Genomic DNA, 18,794 nt, shown 5'->3' on the forward strand with positions numbered 1-18,794 from the left:
ATAATATTAAGGGGAACTGCACAAGTGGACCATTATTTCTTGACACGCTGAATATTATGTTGCTGTGCTGCAACAAGAAGCAGGCAAACAAAAAAGGAACAGGATATCCTAGCAACTCTTATATTTCTCCTTGCTAATATTCCCTGCTGCTTCTTAAAGCATTTGTCTTTATGTTGAAAGACTTACTCTGCTTTGGCTTACTCCCTCTCTGTTCCCCTTGGAAATAAGACTAAAACCTCTGTTAGTTTTAAGTCTTCAGTGTGGAGAATGTTATGGAAATGGCTGAGGCTATTCCATATTTGGATTTCCTGCACCTTTTAAGAGTGAGGCAATCTAGAATGCTGGAAAGAATGCAGATACAATGCACTACAGACTTTGTATTTTGATAGGCTCCAATTCCCCTGTTTGGTGCTATGGTTAAAAGAATGTGATAGAGAAGCCTGGATGTTAAATTACAGCTTCTTGCAAGATACTGCACAGGGACATCTATTTTCTAGCATGGGATTAAATTTACTTGAAATCATCGAGGGGTAACTGGCGGTTCTGGAATTAAGCACTCATCTAAGGCTTTCTTGACGCGGAGTCTTTGTGTTCATTCTGGAGCTGGATATAGAAGTCTAGGCTTACAATGAAGGATGCCTGTTTTATCATTAGGGCCATCTCTAGGGAGAAAAGTGACATTGTTTGTTTATGTTCTAAGTAGAGTCATATTTACTCTAATCAAATAATGGAAAACGTCACTTCAGTATAGGAGAGAGAAAGCATCCAAGAACCTCATGGGTATCTCTACAGAACTATGTGGAAAAATACAGATCATGAGAATGGATGCTTTCCACTTGTGGTTACTGGTTTCTGTTAATATTTGCTTGAAATGGGGAGAGCAGTTTTGGTTTAGACCATCATAAGGATTTGTTAATGTTGCAAATGATTTTTTTTCCCTCTGATGAAGACAGGATGCCCAACTGAAGATATTTGCAGAGGTGCTCAAGAATTTAGGATAGCAGCTGACTGCTTAGTGTATAGGTAGTAATTGTTTAAAATTATCCTTTCCCTGCCCCCTTCCCCCTCACCCCCCCATTAATACTGAGCAATTACAACTGTTAGGTCAGAGTAAGTTTCAGCTTTTCCCCTCCTTGGGTTTGAGTCTATAGGCGTATTGATTGCTCATATTTAGCTGAGTCCAACTGATGTCCTCACTTTCTGTAGTATTGAGGAAACCTGTCTTCTAAAGGGAGGACATAGAATTATGGATATTTTCCATATCTCTCATTTGAGATTTGTGTAACTACTAGAGGAAGGAGTTTGACTTACATGTTGTTAAACTACTTCTGATTTGCTAGAAGTACCTAGCTGCTTGTTTTTAGAAGAGGGGCAGACAACTTGCAGTGTACAAGAACTATAATAATCCTGTCACCATTGTAATTCTTGTTGAGACTATATAGTTGTCAAAAACTTGTCCTCTCTGCATTGACTGTAACATTAATGCTGTAATAGGAAAACAAATACAGAAAATGTGTCATTTCAAGACTTTGTTTCCAAACATTCTGATGTTACTTTTAGTAAAATTGTTCAGAACTCTCGTCACTAAACAAGAAAAGGTTGGCTTTTATTAAAGTTCTTACAAGCTGTTCAGTCTAACTGGTCTGTCTAGAAAACAGCATGCCATTGGTCATTTCAGATGAAATTTTACTACAAAAACCAGGTAACACAGAAGAGGATTATAAATAGTAGGAATAGACTATAAATGCAATGTTTATTATGTTCCAGCTAACTAGGTTATGATGTTTATTAAGTCATTAACCCTTCATGTGGTGCTGCACCTTGAAGGCACTGTTGCATAGTATTTTGTAAGGCTGGTATGTTCATCAGTGGATTACAGCTACTGAAGGTTTAAGGTGTTTTGCTCTTTTACAAACCAGAGAAGTAATTCAGAGTCACAGTTATATAATGTGATATATGAACAGGACACAGTCAAGGTCAATGAAACTGTTGTAAGAATTGTGGATAATAAATAAGAGCCTTGGGCTCCAGTTGGGATTTATAAAGTTATTCAATTTCACTTGACTAAAACTTCTACAAGTTAATGAATTGGGGTGCCTTAGTTTAGATTCTCATGAGGAGCTCCATTAGAAATATGTTCTGTTTCCAGAATATTAATCTCATCATTTGAATAAAAATAGCACATTGTGAGAAAGGCACCTGAAATTATTGTTCACTTCCTTCAAAGATCTTGATGCTATATTCTACTTTTTAGAGCTGCAGACTACCTTGAACATGGCATTCTTCAGCTTCGGGTCAAAAGCACTTGAAGTAGTGGATGAGCTGCAGAGATTTTAAAAGGATTCTTAAAAATCTTTCTGTCTTAACTTGTGATAATTCCTCTATACCCCTGATGCATATACTACAGTCAGTGAGTTAGCAATTCATGTATTAATTTTCTATTAATTAATACCAATAAAAGATGAGATAATCAGATGTAGCAAATTTAAGTTTTTTAGTGGCATGTTAGATGTCAGAACCGTAGAACATTGTGTTGTAGTTTCAACAGTCATTAAAAATAAGTTTCTGCAATTACAGTGAACATGTTGAAAATGCAAATCAAGAATCAAAAGTAAGAAGGGTTTTACAAAGTGATTTGTTGGATTGTTGGATAATTTAGTTTCAAGTCAAACACTTTGGGCGTTGTCTTAGGAATTTGGCCTCAATGAATCTGACACTTATCTTCATCTTGCAGCTTTGTTCTCTTTTGAGATGTATTTCTTGTGGAAATTTCTAGTTCTTGAAAGAGTTCCTGTTGCAGTACTGCAGTACTGCATCAGTGTTACTGTAAATGGATTAATGGATTCATAGAATTGTTTAGATTTGAAGGGACCTTAAAGACCATCTGGTTCCAACCCTCCTGCCATGGGTAGGGACACCTTCCACTAGACCAGGTTACTCAAGGCCTCATCCAGCCTGGAGTTGAACACTTCCAGGAACTCCCTCTCATCCCCTCCCATCCCTTCTCCTATTGCTGCAAGCCCTTGCAAAAAGTCCCTTCCTGGCTCTCTTGTAGGGCCCCTTCAGGTACTGGAAGCCTGCTCTAAGGTCTTCCCGGAAGCCTTCTTTTATTCAGGCTGAACATTGTCAACTCCTGCAGCCTGTCCTCATAGAGGATTTTTGAATGATTGCTGAAGATGGAGTGAAATAGACCCAAGTCTGTATCAGGTCTGTAACTGCTTCTCTTTGCTAAAACTGTAATACTGAGATATTGCCAAAGCTGTTGTTTAGTGTCTTCAGACATGTCCCAGAGTCTCCTCAGAGAGTCAGATTCCGTGGTTCTGTGGATATTGATGTCTTGCTTCATATCCTTCCTTTGGTGCATCATATAGTGTAGAGTTTCCAGATTCCCAGTGATGACAGTGGAATTTTCTTTAGTTGTTTAAAGAATATTTTATTTTCTAACAAAGCCATCTAGAAATTAATGACTTTTTTAAGGAGTTAGACGGTATCTTTCAATTATGCTATTTTTTCCCATGAAATGATTTTTTGAAAGGTAAATATGTTTTAAAAGTATTTTTCTGAATCTCAGAAGCTGACAAATAGTAGCAGTAGTTTATTCTCCAGCAGAATGAAATGATGGATGGATTCCAGAGTCAGCAAGTCCATTTTTCTTCAAATGTGTTTAAAGAGTGGGGCTCCAAACATGCCATTAGCTCAGTCTTGTTAAAACGACGTGACTTTCATTAGGTCATTGTTTTTACTTGTTTTTCTTCCATGTAAGGTTTTTCTTACTTTGATTTTTTTTGGTTTTTTTTTTTACAAAGGCTTCTCAGTATCAGAAAACAATAAAAGACTTGCAACTTAAAGAAATGCATGTTTATAGGTAAGGCCCTGGAGTAAGGGGTTTAAAATACAGTTCGAAATGAAGAAAAGCTCAATGCAGCTTAGAGCTGCTTAAAAGATTTTCTGTTAAGTATAAGGAAGTCTAACATACCAAGCATTTAATTCACTGGTGGTGCACGTGAAGATTTATTAACCCCAGTGACAAGGGAGCTGGGATTGTTTAGCCTGGAGAAGAGGAGGCTCAGGGGTGACCTCATTGCCCTCTACAACTACCTGAAGGGTGGTTGTAGCCAGGAAGGGGTTGGTCTCTTCTCCCAGGCAGCCAGCACCAGAACAAGGGGACAGTCTCAAGCTGCGCCAGGGGATGTTTAGACTCGAGGTGAGGAGAAAGTTCTTCACCGAGTGAGTCATTCGTCATTGGAACGGGCTGCCCAGGGAGGTGTTGGAGTGACCGTCCCTGGAGGCGTTCAAGAGGGGATTGGATGTGGCACTTGGTGCCATGTTCTAGTCATGGGGTCTGTGTTGATAGGTTGGACTCGATGATCCTCAAGGTCTCTTCCAACCTTAGTTATACTGTGATACTGTAATGAAATAGACAAACCTCAAAGATCTTCTGGAGAGACTAAAAATACCTGCTTATACCTACTGAAATAATGTATCTCTCTCTGGACTCCAGGATCTTCACTTGTCATGGACTCAGAACATGTAGGGTTACCCTACATCTGGATTAACCTTACCAGAGATGTATGGAGAGCTTGGTAACAGACGATACATTCATACAATATAAATGGTCTATCACTGTAAATATTGCAGTCTTGTGAAGCAAGAGTTGAAACCGAGCAATGTTCTTTCTTTGAAAAGCTCTTGTGGTAACTCTTTAAGACACTTTAGCAGAGAATCTGTGGCATGTTTGCAGTTTCTCTTCTGTGAATAAGCATGTTACTGTTTCTCAGAATTCAATCAATACATGATTGTACCAAAAAATCTGGTGCAATTGCAGCAGGGAGTTGGTAATGTCATTAAAATGTCTGAATATTGTAGTTATGTTCAAGGGAACTTAACAGCAACTTGTTCATGTGTGTGCATGTGTGAAAAACCCAAAGAACTTGTGCATCTGAAAACAAAATACCAATTTGATAATCAAAGTACTTTCACAAAAAAACTAGAGGGCTTGATGTTATAAATTGAATAAGATATTTGGAAAGATCTGTTCTCATTTTCAGGTTTGGTTATTGCAACTTTTCATACTGGCCATGAAGCTGTGTAGACCTAGGAGTCTCACTGATCAAACGGGTGTATTTAAGCTGTGGTTGCTGTATTCTGTACTTTGAATTTTGTATTTCAAGTATTAATGTGGCTCACTCTATGCAGTGTCATTTTTTGGTGATGTGTATCTATAAGACATTTCTACCTTTCTTTCTTTTTTGGTGAAAATATTTATGTGCATGACAAATCCCATTACTTCTAAGCAAAAGAATCTAAAATGTGTACTTAATTTGTTTTCTTGAGAGTTAATCACTATAGAGAAAAATACTGAACTGGTGTCCAAAATATTGGAAAATACAAAAAAGAAGTATATTATATTTCATTTAAGACAGTTTTTGAAGTCTCCTATGGCTGAAAAATTATATGAAACAAGTGTAAATCTTCACATTAATAGTTTTATGTTTTGGGGTGATTTTTGGTATGCATATTTGCTGGAATGCAGTTTTTCTATTGTGGTGTCAGGCTGCCTGGATACTGTTTTGCATTTAAAATATTGACCTTGCAATCCTTAATGCATTTGGTTAATTGTTAACTCCACTTCTACTCATTGGCAGCTTTCAACAAGCTCCTTGAATTATGGATTGCTTACTGAAAATATTTTAGTTATGGTCTCCCCTTAGGATGGTGTGGAGACTATGGTGTGATGAAAACTCTTGTAAAGTGTAACTACTTAATATATTACCCCTATAACCGTAACAGAACTTGTTCATTTTATTGTTATTCATCATTATTTATTGCCAGAGTAGCTGAAGTGCCATTAGCACTCAAACTGGAAAAGGTCAAAAGCCAAATACTGCCAGGCTACACTGATTTAACTGACAACCATCCACATGTATCCCAGGACTCCGTTTTTCACTGAATTCAAAGAGGAATACATTCCTTCTCACATTTTAGAAGTTAAATATATTTTTCTGTATTTTTTTTTTTAATATGCTTCTCACTTTTGTACAAAAATGAAAACTACACAGTGTTTGTGACTACATCTGCAAGCAGTGGTGGGCTTGATGGGAGTTGGAGATTTTTGTGGTCTTAATTTGGCACTTGCTGATTGAAAAGCAAAGCTAGGCTTGGAGCTCCTTATAGCATGACGGTGTTTTTTCATTTGTAAATTTTTTAGTTTAAGCAAATGTATTCAATGGAAACACATGTTCTTTGTCTGATATGTGGTTCTTTTGGTTTGGCAGGGTAACTCCTTCTTCTGAAAATCCCAATGGTGCTACCTGTAGTGTAAGTCAGGGAAAGCCCTCTTTAAGAAGAATAAAAGGGAGAATACATAGAAGCAAAAGTCTCGACAGCATTGATTTCTGTGAATTCACTGTAAGTACCGTGTGTTTTACATTTATCCTACTTGCTGTTATGAGAATCTTGCTAATGGGGCAGGTGTTCCCTTTGCATTGGATGTATCTCTTAATCAGAATTAGAAAAGGTATCGATGTACTTGCAGTTCAACACTGCAAAATTTTGAGGAGCTAAGAATTATTTGGTTTTGGGTAAAATTACTAATGCATAACCAGGCTTCTGTTCTTCAGCAACCATTAGATAAAACTCTTGATGTCAGATTTTAATGTTGCCTGCATAAGATGAAGAAATTAACTCAAAATTGAGTATATACAGAAAATGAAATGTATTTTCCAATTCTGGTTTCGTATTTATATCTTGGAAGTTGCCTTTAAAGTAAAATAGCTAAGTCTTACAAAACCTGCAACATTAATTTAGTTGTGTATGGCTGTAACACAGTACTAGAAAAAGAAAGAAATGTTCCAAAGAACTGTGTGTGCTTATGGAATTTAAATGCTAGTATGACAGATGATATCTTCCTGCAGTTAAGCAGTACTGTTATATTCTTGATTTCTGATTAGGGTGTAGATATATTTGTCTTAGAGTTTGAGGAAATCTGATGTAATTGTGATTTCAAAGTGTTTGTACAGATGATGTTGTAGAGATTTTCCTGAACTGAGAGAGAAAGATGGAATAGTTTTTTTGCACAGAAAGTGTTGTTTGTGTTCAGATGATGAAAGAAAGGTATTGTTAATGTGAAAGTGTTTGGGACATGAAAGTAGATTTCCTGCAATTTATACTGTTAACAAAATATAAGAATTAGTCTGAAAGATGGGATGTTTTCAAAATTTCTTTACTGAAAAAACATTGAAAGCTACACCTCTCAACTAACTGGGATGAAATTTTGCCAAAACAAGTGATATTCTGATAAGTGAATACCATGTAGTTTTGAAGAATATGTTCAATTATAAACCTGTTGTTAAATATGAGGATGAAGGAGGTAGATGGGAAATAAGTGCTGTCTGAAAAGTGCAGATAGTAGTGATGTGGAGATGCTGTCTGGCATTAGATGGTAATGTAAACAATGTAACTAAAAATGTTCAGAGGCAATTTGGGAATACATCTTTACAGCAAATCCATAGTTTAAGTATGTTGCATTCTTCAGTGTGATGTTTTTTTACAGATGATATAAGTAGCATAACTCTTTTGGTTTTTTTGCTCAGGACTGTTTTTTCTAAGTACAAAATTTTGTCTGGTATCTTTGGGACAAACCGTGTGCTTTGTTGTTCGAGAAACAATTAAATTAGTAGCAAGGATTTGTAATTTAGTGTGTTGTGTGGTGTCCAGATACTTCTAGCAGTGTGTTAGTACTGCAAACCTGCATCCCATAGCTGGGGAAACACGTGCAATTATCCTGTGCTCAGTGGCATGCTGGCCACAGCTCACACTGCCCAATTCAACACTGGTTTTGGCGTGTGTCTGCAAACTGTTGTGGCAGCAGTGGTGTCAGTGTAACCACTACCTTACCCAAGGTTTAAAATTCCCTTAGGGAATGAGATTACTGAAACAATAATTTTAGCTTGTGCTATGTGGGTCTTCCTCTGTGTGGTCCTATTAAGAAGTTTTATCTAAAGCTGTCTCTACTCTTGGGGCCTTCAAAGAAAAAGAGATTATAGCCAACGGTAAAAAGAATTTCTTGCATGCCATAGAACCTTTTGCAAGGAGATAATAATTGGGCATGCCTGTATCTGTAGCATGCAAATGTGTGGAGTGCATACTTGTATATGTATAAATTCATACAGTAATAGCTAAATATTGATCATTTGGATCAGGAAAGGAAGCTCACATTTCATTCTGAGGTCTCACGATAAAGGATGATATAAGTTTAGTTGAGCATAGAAATCAGAGTTACAAGTATGGATTTTCTTGCTGCTGAATAATTTAGAATCACCCTGACATATTTCTTAGCGTTGTATAATGGTACTTTTATTGTTTTAAATTTGGGATTAAGAATAGATCTAACAAAATTATTGAGGTAATTAGCATGCTTAAATCTTTCCAGATTTCATGTTAAGCACGTTTTCCTTTAAGAGAGTTCAAGCAATGGCATATAGAATAAAACAGAAAAAAGATTTGGAAGTGAGAAATTTTCTTACACAACGAGGACAAAGAGCTGTTTAAAACTTTCTTTAAAACTATTGGATGTTGGAGCATATCCATTTTATGTACCACAAAGATGAAAGATTTTGTATTTAAATATGTGGAGAACTTGTATGCAGACAGAGTGAACTGTTGATGTAACTGTAACGAGATTGAGATCCATTAATAATTCTGAATATTTTTGAATATCGCTTTAAAATAAGTAATGCCTGTGTGTACCCCAAACTGATCCTTTTTGTACCTGTTGTTCCTCGCTACAAAGGAAAATCTTACTAAGGACAAATGCTGACAGCAGAAAGATGTGAAAATTGTTATGTTTTCTCTCCTCCAAGTGTGATGAAATGTGTCCCCAGTGGGAAAGTTCTGGAATTCATTGCAATATGGGCATACAAAAACCCAATAGATGAAAATACTGTGTTTACTACCTGTGTTTTGCACTGAAACAAACTCTGGCTTTGCACAAGCTCCTGTGTATTGCAGTAGCACTTCTGAGCAATTTTGTCATACTAGGCATTGTGCAAATATGAAGAGTTTACTTTCAAAGACCTTATGATCTTTTTATAAGAATAGGTAAGATGTTACTAACCTTTGGTTCTTTAGCTGCATATGTCTGTCAAGGTGTTCAAGTGCTGCACTGGTGCTGGGGCTTCTGAAGGATGCCCTAGGATGAAGGTGCATTTTGGGACTGCCCTGTGTGATAGAGCGCTGGGGCTGCTGGGGAGTTGTCATGATCTGTGTGTAAACTGCCTTGAGAGTCTAAATAGCCTGGAGATGTGTGAATGGATTTTGTGGTTGCTGACCATTTGACAGGTTTTGTACATTGCTCACGGCATTACAACCATTCACCACCTGTACAATGCATAGATGCAGAGGAATTGTTCCCTTTTCTCCCTGTGAGACAGAGATGCTTGCTGTTTGGTGGGAATGACAGCAAGGGAGAGGTTGAAAGCTTGTCTAATGAACTTTAATGGTGATGATAATGTCTAAGATATCTTATTTTTAATTTTTAGTATTGTAGTTCTGATTGGACTTGAGATGTTGCTAAAATCAGTATCTTGAAAATTGTACGTTTAAAAGAATATGGCTAAAATCAGTCTGTGGAAGAAGGAGCTCTGCTTGGAAATCAGAGCACTGCAGTTATTTACAATATAAACAAGTGCAGTTCTGCATATTTTCTGGAGGCAGCTGGTGCTAGCCTGCTCTCAATAGACACATACACAGCAAGTTTTCAGTTAACCTCCAGTCATAGTGAGACAGTTAATCTCTGATTTTCTTCTACTTGTATCAGGGAGGCATTCCAAGGAATAGTTTTGCAAAACGTTACAGAAATGTTGAGTTGTCATTTGTTTGGGTTTTGTTATTTTCCTTTTTTTATCTCCTCCCCACTCCTCCATTCTTTTCTAGTCCTACCTTTTCCAGATGCATTGTTTTGTCTCTTCGTGCTATCTACGGACAGTGGAGTGAATTTGGGTAGAATCACTGTGTTCTGGAGCTTTAGAGGTCAGTGGATGTGAGGCAGCAGAATACAAAAGTAACAAACACAGTAGGGTCAGAGATAACCCAAAAAAGGAGAAAAGAGAGACAAGTAAGTACAAAGGGCAGTCTGAATAAAGCACTGTGGAATGCATGACAAAATGGAAGAGGCTACAAAGGAAGAGATAATCAGAAAGTGAGAGTTAGATAACGCAGCTGTTGTTTTAAGGTAGGGCATGCACATGTTCACCTACAATGTTAATTTTCAGTTCACTGTAGTATTCTGCCATTGAATGGGTATGATATCTTAAAATGTTTCCTTGTAGAGGAGATGTAGATAGTCTGTATCTCTCTCCATGCTTGCCTGGTCTCATTAGCAGAATGGAGTGATTGACCTCACTTGCTCTCTGTGGGGGTATGTGTGTGCCCAGCATGCTCCATGTGCAAGGAGGTGCATGTGCACCAGAGTTCTCTGAAAGCAGCTGTGTCCCTACATGGTTTTGTTGTGGCTGTTGTTACTAGGAGTTTCACCTGCTTTATAATTTGTAATAAAGTTTCAAGGCTGTTCAGAAGCTTCAGTGATTAACTGTCATGGCTGTCTCTGCTGACATCCTTATTTCACTTCCCTAGTGTCTTTCCTAGGTTTTAAGAGTATATGGCAGGCTGAAGAACCGATTTGTTGTTCATTCTTACTAGTACATTGGCTAATTGTTGCTGTGATTAGCTGCAGTCCCCTCAGTCAAAATACCTGGTTATCGGAACAGGATATTGTGCTATACAGCTTAACTAGTCTGTAGTGCATATTGCTGAGCAAGGCAATCCAGTCTGTACTGGAGAGCATGGATTTACTGCAGTTTCTATTTTATTGAATCTAACCCAAACTCATCTTCCCTTTGAATTAGCTTATAAGTGGCTTCTGAGGTGGTAGATATTATTCTATAGTTTCATTTTTTTTCCAAATCAAATTGTTATGATTTTATACTCCCATTTGTCCAAAATTTTCCTGCTGAGTACTTTATTTTGAATAAGTGTCTATAAACTAATGAAATGACAAATAACACAAGTTATATGTGCCAGAGTTATTTCTTAGGATGGAGGCATTAGAATACTGACATTCTTTAAAAAGTCCTGCAGGTATTTTGATCATCTCTGTAAATGTGGAAAGAAGAATTCATTAGCACAGCTGGAGTCTTGTGGATGCCCTTAATTTGTTGCTGTTCAGAGAAGTGTGGTTGTTATGCAGCTGTTTCCAAGGAGTAAATCCTCTGTAGTAGGTTAGACTTGCTTCACAAAATTGTTGCTGTACTCTGACTCCTTTATAATAATTATAATTCCATCTATTGCTGGACATATGAACACAACACTGACTGTATACACTAGAGCTGGTTTTGACCACTTTGTTTTGCCTAAGGTAGTTAAAATGAATTAAAATTTTTATTTGACTGATTAACGTGTTTTACAGTCAGTTAAAGTACTTCACATCTTTCTCTTGTATTTGATTGATCCAGTACATTGAATGCAATGTGGAAAAGTATGTGTTACTGGTTTTGACATACACAGTGAGTAGTTTTAAATGCAAAGTAATTCTGGATTTATTTTTGGTGGGGGGGAAAGGAGAAAGAAACATCTTCTGTGAGATAGTACTAATGGAGAATAAACCAAGTTGGCTTTTGATCCAAGATGGCAGTTCCTTTGGGAAAGGAGTGTATTTTCAGCATTCTTTATTCTATCATCTTGCTTTTCATTTAAAAACTAATCCAAAGTTTTATCTAAGAACTATTCTAAATGTTGATGCAAATTATTAAATCTTAGGCATGATACTAGGTGAACCTTATGCAGCTTTAAGATTCTCCTAAAAATTTTAACCATAAATGAACAAATAATTTGATTTACTGATTTATTTTTTTTTTACTACATTTTAAATGATGATTAACCTTGATTTGTGTGTCTGAATTGATTCAGGCTGGTTGATTTCTGTTTCTGAACAAAATTCATCACTCCAGTTTAAATGCTGAGGATATTAACTCCGTAATAGTCATTATACCAGCAAGTGGATTTACATTCCATTTTAATTAGGAATATATTTTTGAATGAGTGCATTTTTTAGCTTTTTTTTTTTCAGAATGGCATTATGAATTAGGGCAGACAGAGCTGTACTGAAATACTCTTTGGCAGTTGTTAGAGCAATGCCTGGTTGATTACTTCAGCACCACGATACTCAGCATATGATTGTGACTTGTCATGTCTCTCATTTCTTAAAATACTGAAAGGTGTGTAGGCCATCATCTGGTTCATCTTTAAATAATATAATATCAGATCCCTTTTGTGTGGCTGTATAGGATACTAGTTTAATGCATTCAGTCTCAATATTACATCACACACGTAGTTACATTCCAGTGAGCTGAAGCCTCAAGCAGAGTGAAGGTCCAATCATTTGTCCTTCAACTAGCACAGGGATCCAGGGAAGTAGAGAGGCAATTAAGAGTGACCACTGTCTCTGTTTTTGGGATACCTCTAAGCTCCCTTGAGTGTCTTAATTTCTGAACTGGATTCTATATGCTACCACATGATGATCAATGTTGTATTAAAGTAGTTTGATGGGATGACTCAGGAAAAAGAATAGCATTTGTGCAGGTATAAGCTTCTTTAGGGAAATGCTAATATTTTTTTGTTATTTTTCATTTTTCTGAAAGCCAAGGCTTCTTGGTATAGATTATGTACTGTAACATTTTGTTAAGCATTACATATTTGTCTAGTAAATAGTTGTTTCTGTGTAAAACAACTTTGTGTGAGTGAATCTAAATTGTCTCTGAGTATATGTGCATTTCTTTTATACTAGAAATTCTTCAGTGATATATATCTAGAGCAGCAGTACAGATTGTATTTCTCAGTCTATTTTCCTGGTATTGATAGATTTTATTTGTTTGACCTTTCTCCATTGTTGTGCTCAGAGTGGCTGACTGGTTATATATGAGGAAACAAAGACTGCAACAATTTCTGTTGCAGGCTCTCACCCTTGTGCTTAAAAATAGCAAATAACAGGAGTGTCAGTATGAATGGCTTTTCAAGTATATGACTAGAATGTATAAGCTGAGAATTCTAGTACCATATCTGTTTTAATATTTTTATTAGGTTCTTGGCCTTTTGGTCTTGATGATTCTTCCAATTTTCTGTCCTTGCCAGAATTGTTTATGCTTGGAAATTAGGATTTTTGAGTGATTAATTACAGCGGTCTTTAAAATTTGGTTTCTGTTATTGTAAAAACATACATGCTCCTTTTGTTCTCAAAAATGGCTTGCAATTTTCTGGCATGAAATATATGTCTAAATGTGGACACTGTTTGCCTGCCTGAAAAGATACAGTAATTTCAAGGAAATAATAATGATCCTATAATGCAAATACAGCCACCCTCAGAATGCAGTGTTCTGTGGGAGCAGAAATATTTCTTGCTCGTTTTTCCATTGAAAGAATTGAAATGTTTCCTATGACCTTCAGACACTTCAGTTTCTGTTAGTATCTCAGAAACAGGATCCCATGGTCTGTGCCTGGCAGTACTGCAGGTTAAAGATGAAAATACTAGTGTTGCCCACACATTTAAAACTTGTTTGTGCACTGAAATGTGCCGAAGAATATCTCTTCCTGAAATATGAGAATTGATCTAAGTGAAAAATCAGAGTATCATCAGTAACTCTTGCACAAAGACAATATCCACTGTTATAAATAAGGCCTTCAGGTATTCAAGAGTTTTTAAGCAATGAGATTTTCACTAAGTGGGATTCTGTTGAAGTACTCAGTTGATATTGTCACCAAGCAGCACTTCAGGCAGGCCATCTTAGTATGGAAGTACTTCTGGAGTATGGACAGCTACAGGACAATTTGTAAATCATGTAGAGTGTCTGCAGATGTTGCAGTCATGCTCAGTTTGGGTTTCATAGATTTAGAGCACCAGGTTTGAAGTGACCTCAAGGATCATCTAGTCCAACCTTTCAGGGGAAGAATATAGCTTAAATGAGATGTGCCAGCACCCTTTCAAGCTGGGCCTTGAAATAGTTTGAATGGTGAAAAAAAAAAATCTGGCATCCAGTCCAAATCTCCTCAGTAGCAACTTGTACCTATTGCCCCTTGCCTTTACCATTTGACCCTTTGAAAAAAGGGAGTCTCCCTTGTCATGACAGCTGCCCTTTAGGGTACTTGCCTATGGTCATGAGGTCTCTTGCAAGCCTTCTCTTCTCAAGGCTGAGCAAAACCAATTCTCAGCCTTTCTTAATGACAGGTCTTCCAGTCCCCTAATCATTCTTGTGACCTTCTCTGGACCCTCTCCAGCCTGTCCACATCCTTCTTGTATATCAGTGACCAAAACTGTGCACAGTACTCAAGGTGCAGCCTGAACAGTGCAGAGCAGAGTGGGAGAATGACAGCTGTATCCCTGCTTGTGATACTCTTATTAATACAACTCAGCATCCTGTTGACTTTGCCACTGCAGCACACTGTTTGTTCATGTTGAGCCTTTTGTCCACCAAGACCCCCAGGTCCCTCTCCACAGTGCTGCTCTCAAGCCAGGTTGCTCCCAATCTGAGCTGCATTCCTGGGTTATGTGTTCCCCAGGTGCAAGAACCTACACTTGATCTCATTAAACTTCATACAGTTCCTTCTTGCCCACTCTACCAGCCTGTGAAGATCTTGCTGGAGGGTGGCTTTCCCTTTTGGGGTGTCAACTTCACAGAATAGCAGGTCTGGGTTGGAAGGGACCCCCCAAAGGTTGTCTAGTCCAACCCCCTCTGCAGTAAGCAGGGGCATCCTCAAATAGATCAGGTTGCCCAGATCCCTGTCAAGCCTCACCTTGAATATCTCCAGGGATGTGGCCCCAACCACCTCTCTGGGCAACCTGTTCCAGTGTTCCACTACCCACTTACTTTTGTGTCGGCAGCAAACTTCATCAGGATGATCCAAATTCCAATATCTAAATCATTAATGAAGATATTAAGCGGCATTGGGTCCTATATTGAGCCCTGGGGAATGCCACTAGTGACAGGTTGCCAGTCTGAGAAAGAGCTACTTATTACCATCCTCTGGGTATGGCCTGTCAGCCAGTTCCCCACTCACTGCACCGACCACTTGTCTGGGTCATGGAGTTTCAGTTTCTCAAGAAAGAGGTTGTGGGAGACTGTATGGAAAGCCTTGGAGAGATCCAGATAGACCATGTCCACTGCTTGCTGAGCATGTCACCTTGTCATAGAAGGCAATCAGGTTTGTCAAGCACAACCTGCCCCTGGTGAGTCCATGTTGGCTTTGTAATAGTTTACATTTAATAGTCCCCAGGAGGATTTGCTCCATGACTTTCCCAGAGATTGATGTTAGGCTGTTTTGTAAATAGAGGTGACATTAGCCTTCTTCCAGTCTTCAGGCACATCTCCCAACCTCTCCCATATATTATGGAGAGTGGTGGCACAATGACATCATCCAGTTCCTTTAAAACCCCCTCAGGTGGATTGTGTCTGGCCCCATCCATTTGTACAGGTCAAGCTCTTATCATAGCTGATGTATCAACTCTTCCTTCACTGATGGCAGGTCTATGTCTGTATCAGTCTAGACTTTTGTTCCTGTGACCTGTGTCCCAGCCCTGTTGGTAAAAACAGAGGTGAAGAAGGTGTTAAGGACCTCTGTCTTTTCAATGTTACTGGTGACTATTCACCTCTCCTGTTTCATAGTGGGTTTGGTCAGCCCCAAACCACACTTCACAGTATCACACAGTATCACCAAGGGCAGCCCATTCCAATGAGGAATGACTCTCTCAATGAAGAACTTTCTCCTCACCTCGAGCCTAAACTTCCCCTGGCGCAGCTTGAGACTGTGTCCCCTTGTTCTGGTGCTGGTTGCCTGGGAGAACCAGCACCAGAACAAGAACTAAATCAAATACTAAGTGAGAAGCTGAGAGGCAAGCTGTGCAAGATCTTGAAATGCATTTTGCCTCATTAGAAGGTCTTTTAATTATTTTTTTCTGAAGTAACAATAGGAGAAATAGTAATCAAAGTGCTCTGTAGCTGTGACTTAAATACTCCAGTCAGAACTGCTACCAGAACACTCTCAAACTTGAGTGTTTCACAACACTGGGGTATATTTCTTTCTTTCTTTACACTTTGAAGAAGGTCTTTATAGTTACATAGAGATGAGAAGATAGTGTGAGTTCCTGAACAGCTGCAAAATTGCTCTTTTTAAACTCAGCCATGGTCAAGGTTGTCTGCCTCTGTCCAGCTGCTGCTGTGCATACCTGTCTATAGAAATTTTATTGTTTTAAAAGTGTATTATATATATATAACACCCATGCATGCACATTGAGTCTAATATATGGTGAAGGTCACTTTTTGTCAGCATGTTCTCCACATAAATTGTGAAGTTTTGTTGACTAAACTCTACCTGTCAAATGATGCCATCTCTGCCAGTAGCAAGCACCTCCAAGAGCAGGGCCTGACCCTAAACAGGCGGTCCTTCAACAGCAGTTGCAGAATGTCGCCATCACCCTGTCAAGTCTGCCTTTACTAACACTTTTTCTTTGCTCTATATAAGTCCCTATGGATGCTCAGGAATGTGTCAATTATCATTTAAGTAAAAATGCTGCTTTTTTTTAAATGCTCTTTGCCATTCCAAATAATTTTCCAAGCCCTTTCTACCTTTTTGCCATTCGAATGGCTGAGGAGTGTGCCCAGGCAGGGAGCAAAGGAATTTGCCTTTAACAGATGGTTTATTTTAAGAGGATGCGGCAGTAGTAATGTAGAAGAATTGAGAGGACACTCTCAGCAGTCAAGAAAGATTTTGAAATATGTGCTGTAGCATAAGGTTTTGCTGCAGTCACTAGAAAAAATAGTTTAAAAAAAAAATTTGTTAAAAGAATGGAAATACAATGCTGTGCAGCCCAGAAAGCCAATCAGATCCTGGGCTGCATCAGGAGAAGTGTGGCCAGCAGGTCGAGGGAGGTGATTGTCCCCCTCTACTCAGCTCTGGTGAGACCCCACCTGGAGTACTGCATCCAGTTCTGGAGCCCCTATTACAAGAGGGATGTGGAGGTGCTGGAACGTGTCCAGAGAAGGGCCACAAGGATGATCAGAGGGCTGGAGCACCTCTCCTATGAGGACAGACTGAAGGAGTTGGGGCTGTTCAGTCTGCAGAAGAGAAGGCTCTGAGGTGACCTCATTGCGGCCTTCCAGTATCTGAAGGGGGCCTACAAGAAAGCTGGGGAGGGACTTCTCAGGGTCTCAGGTAGTGATAGGACTAGGGGGAATGGAATGAAGCTGGAGGTGGGGAGATTCAGGCTGGACGTGAGGAAGAAATTCTTCACTGTCTGAGTGGTGAAGCCCTGGAATGTGTTGTCCAGGGAGGTGGTTTGGGTGCTGTCCCTGGAGGTGTTTAAGAGCAGGCTGGATGAGGCTCTGTCCAGCCTGATCTAGTGTGGGGTGTCCCTGCCCATGGCAGGGGGGTTGGAGCTAGATGATCCTTGTGGTCCCTTCCAACCCTGACTGATACTATGATACTATAAACATTTAAAATGCAGCGCATTCCACCCAACACCTGTGTCTTCAACCCAAATGCAGAATAAACCCAAACAGATTGATTGTGAGCACCTTGGAATTCACATGGCATGAATTTGCAAAAATGTTGTAGCAAACTTCTAAGAGAATGTTGGGAATTCTTAGTGCAAAGACATTTTTATTTTTTGAAGACTGGGGCTGTGGTGGAAAACAAATTGTAAGCTGTGCTTAAAATGAAAAAAGAGTTAGAATGCATTAGTGGAATAGGGCAGTTGGTGGGGGCTGGCAGCAACAAAGACACTTTCTGCTTGCAGAGATTCTGGTTTCTTTTGGCACAGCTGTCCTTTTTGTCCTCTGGCACAGTTTTCCTTGATTTTTCAAAGAAATACTGGATGTTTGTTGCCCTTCTATATCTAAGAAGAGCAGCTCGCTTCTCCCACTGGTATAATACGCCTTTGCTTATTGCTCTGCAGTATTCCGTGAGGGAGCATACAGGACTGGATAACCTCTAAAGAGCAGCTGCCTTTGGATATTTGGCACTGTTATTAGCAATATACTATTGGGACCACAGGCTCCTGTAATAAATTGAGCAATCTTGGCTGCACTATTGTTATACTTATCTAGCACCCCCTCAGAGCTAGAGAATTTGAAAAGTACATATCCTATTCTCACTGTGGTGAATGCCACTGCATGAATAGGAAGCAAATAGTGTTTGTATTTTTATGAAGTTTTGACATTTAAATTCTGATTTCTACTGACTTCCTCTAGCTATATACTGTGCTGCATTTCATTGTCCTTGAGGGCAGCCCAGGGGAAGGGGACTGAAAGGTTATTAATGAGAAAGAAGGGGAAAAATCAGCAAGGAGAAGATATGCTCAAATGTTTAGAAATCAGAGAGCGCTTTCTGAACCTGCTCTGAAGGTAAGTTAGGAACAGACTATTCAAGTCTGAGCAATATACTTTTCAGTGAGGTTCCCTGCTTGAAAGCTGTGCAAAGGTTTCTCAGAATTCATAAAGGGATATGAGGTCTGTATTATTTAATTCTTAAATGTGCAATTGCTGCAAAACTTGTTTGACCAAATCAGCCAAATTCAACTTCCTTGGTTATCTACCAGTGCTTGCATAACCAGGGAAATACATGGCTTTTCCTTTGCCTAGCCAGAAGGTAATGTAGGGGTGGCCTAAATCTGGCTTTTGCATATTGCACCACCTTTCTAAAAGATCTTTCCAGTAGTTCCTGCAGTTTTTTTCTCTACATTCACTGGCAGC

The 18,794-nt window shown here is 38.8% G+C and overlaps 1 protein-coding gene across 7 annotated transcripts in view; it reads left to right on the forward strand.

Moving 5' to 3' along the window:
• The window catches only part of TJP1 (tight junction protein 1), a 192,482-nt gene that overhangs the window by 37,282 nt on the left and 136,406 nt on the right, over nt 1-18,794 (forward strand). For all 7 annotated transcript variants that reach the window (XM_068143969.1, XM_068143970.1, XM_068143968.1 and 4 more), the window contains one exon: nt 6,276-6,408. In XM_068143969.1, coding sequence (XP_068000070.1) covers nt 6,276-6,408 — 133 coding nt within the window. The remainder of the gene's footprint in view (nt 1-6,275; nt 6,409-18,794) is intronic.

Source organism: Melanerpes formicivorus, unplaced genomic scaffold (assembly GCF_026170545.1).
Source record: "Melanerpes formicivorus ecotype bairdi unplaced genomic scaffold, bMelFor1.0.p_v2 SCAF_10, whole genome shotgun sequence".
NCBI classification, from domain to species: Eukaryota; Metazoa; Chordata; class Aves; order Piciformes; family Picidae; genus Melanerpes; species Melanerpes formicivorus.